This window comes from Penaeus monodon, chromosome 24, assembly GCF_015228065.2.
Source record: "Penaeus monodon isolate SGIC_2016 chromosome 24, NSTDA_Pmon_1, whole genome shotgun sequence".
Taxonomy (NCBI): domain Eukaryota; kingdom Metazoa; phylum Arthropoda; class Malacostraca; order Decapoda; family Penaeidae; genus Penaeus; species Penaeus monodon.
In genome coordinates this window covers 35719746-35720350 of record NC_051409.1, presented here as the reverse complement: position 1 = coordinate 35720350, position 605 = coordinate 35719746, and the positions used below count along the sequence as shown (strand labels likewise).

Here is a 605-nt window from a genome sequence, read left to right as displayed (position 1 = left end):
TCTTAGTCTTATCGACACAGGAGCGCAAACAGACACAAGCCCTCATCCAGCCAAAATTATTGAATGCAGTTGAGGGCAATGGAGACGAAGGGCAAGTCAGGTCAAGTCTGGCAAACAAATCAAAGAAGTTTAGAAGATGAAGACTAGCACTTGGGAAAAAAACTAAAACATAACACACAGTGGGTTTTCCTTTTCACCTCTACATAAAAATAAGAATGTCTAGGCACATTTCACACTTTCTGGTAAGGAGAAGAAAAGGAGGGAGAAAATAGTTCCTTTATGCCCTAAACACACGGCAGGCCACAGACATAAAGACACTCACAGCAACAACCACAGCATCAAGAACAGTAGACTTCACTTACAAAAAATACTTGTTACATGTCTGGCCTCCCCGCTATTTTGGTGGTGATCATATGTACTTGTCTGAGCTCTCTTGGTCATTCTGTTCTCTGCCTGTCATCTACCTGTTATCTAACAGATAATACAATATTGCATTTTTGGAAGGAATAAGCAGGGTTAATTTGTATATTAAGGGTCCTTATAAGTACTTTCATTAGAGGTACCTGAAATAATGTGTGAATACTGAAGGAGAATGATAGTGGGGG

At 40.0% G+C, this 605-nt stretch overlaps 1 protein-coding gene across 2 annotated transcripts in view; it reads right to left on the bottom strand.

Annotated features, from left to right (window-relative positions):
- The window catches only part of LOC119588745, an 18758-nt gene that overhangs the window by 13450 nt on the left and 4703 nt on the right, over nt 1-605 (bottom strand). The window contains exon 2 of one of the 2 annotated variants that reach the window (XM_037937384.1): nt 363-471. The exons of the other annotated variant lie outside the window; for it this stretch is intronic. Within the exon in view, the coding sequence (XP_037793312.1) occupies nt 363-441 (79 nt within the window). The 5' untranslated portion in view covers nt 442-471. The remainder of the gene's footprint in view (nt 1-362; nt 472-605) is intronic. 2 annotated transcript variants of the gene reach the window in all.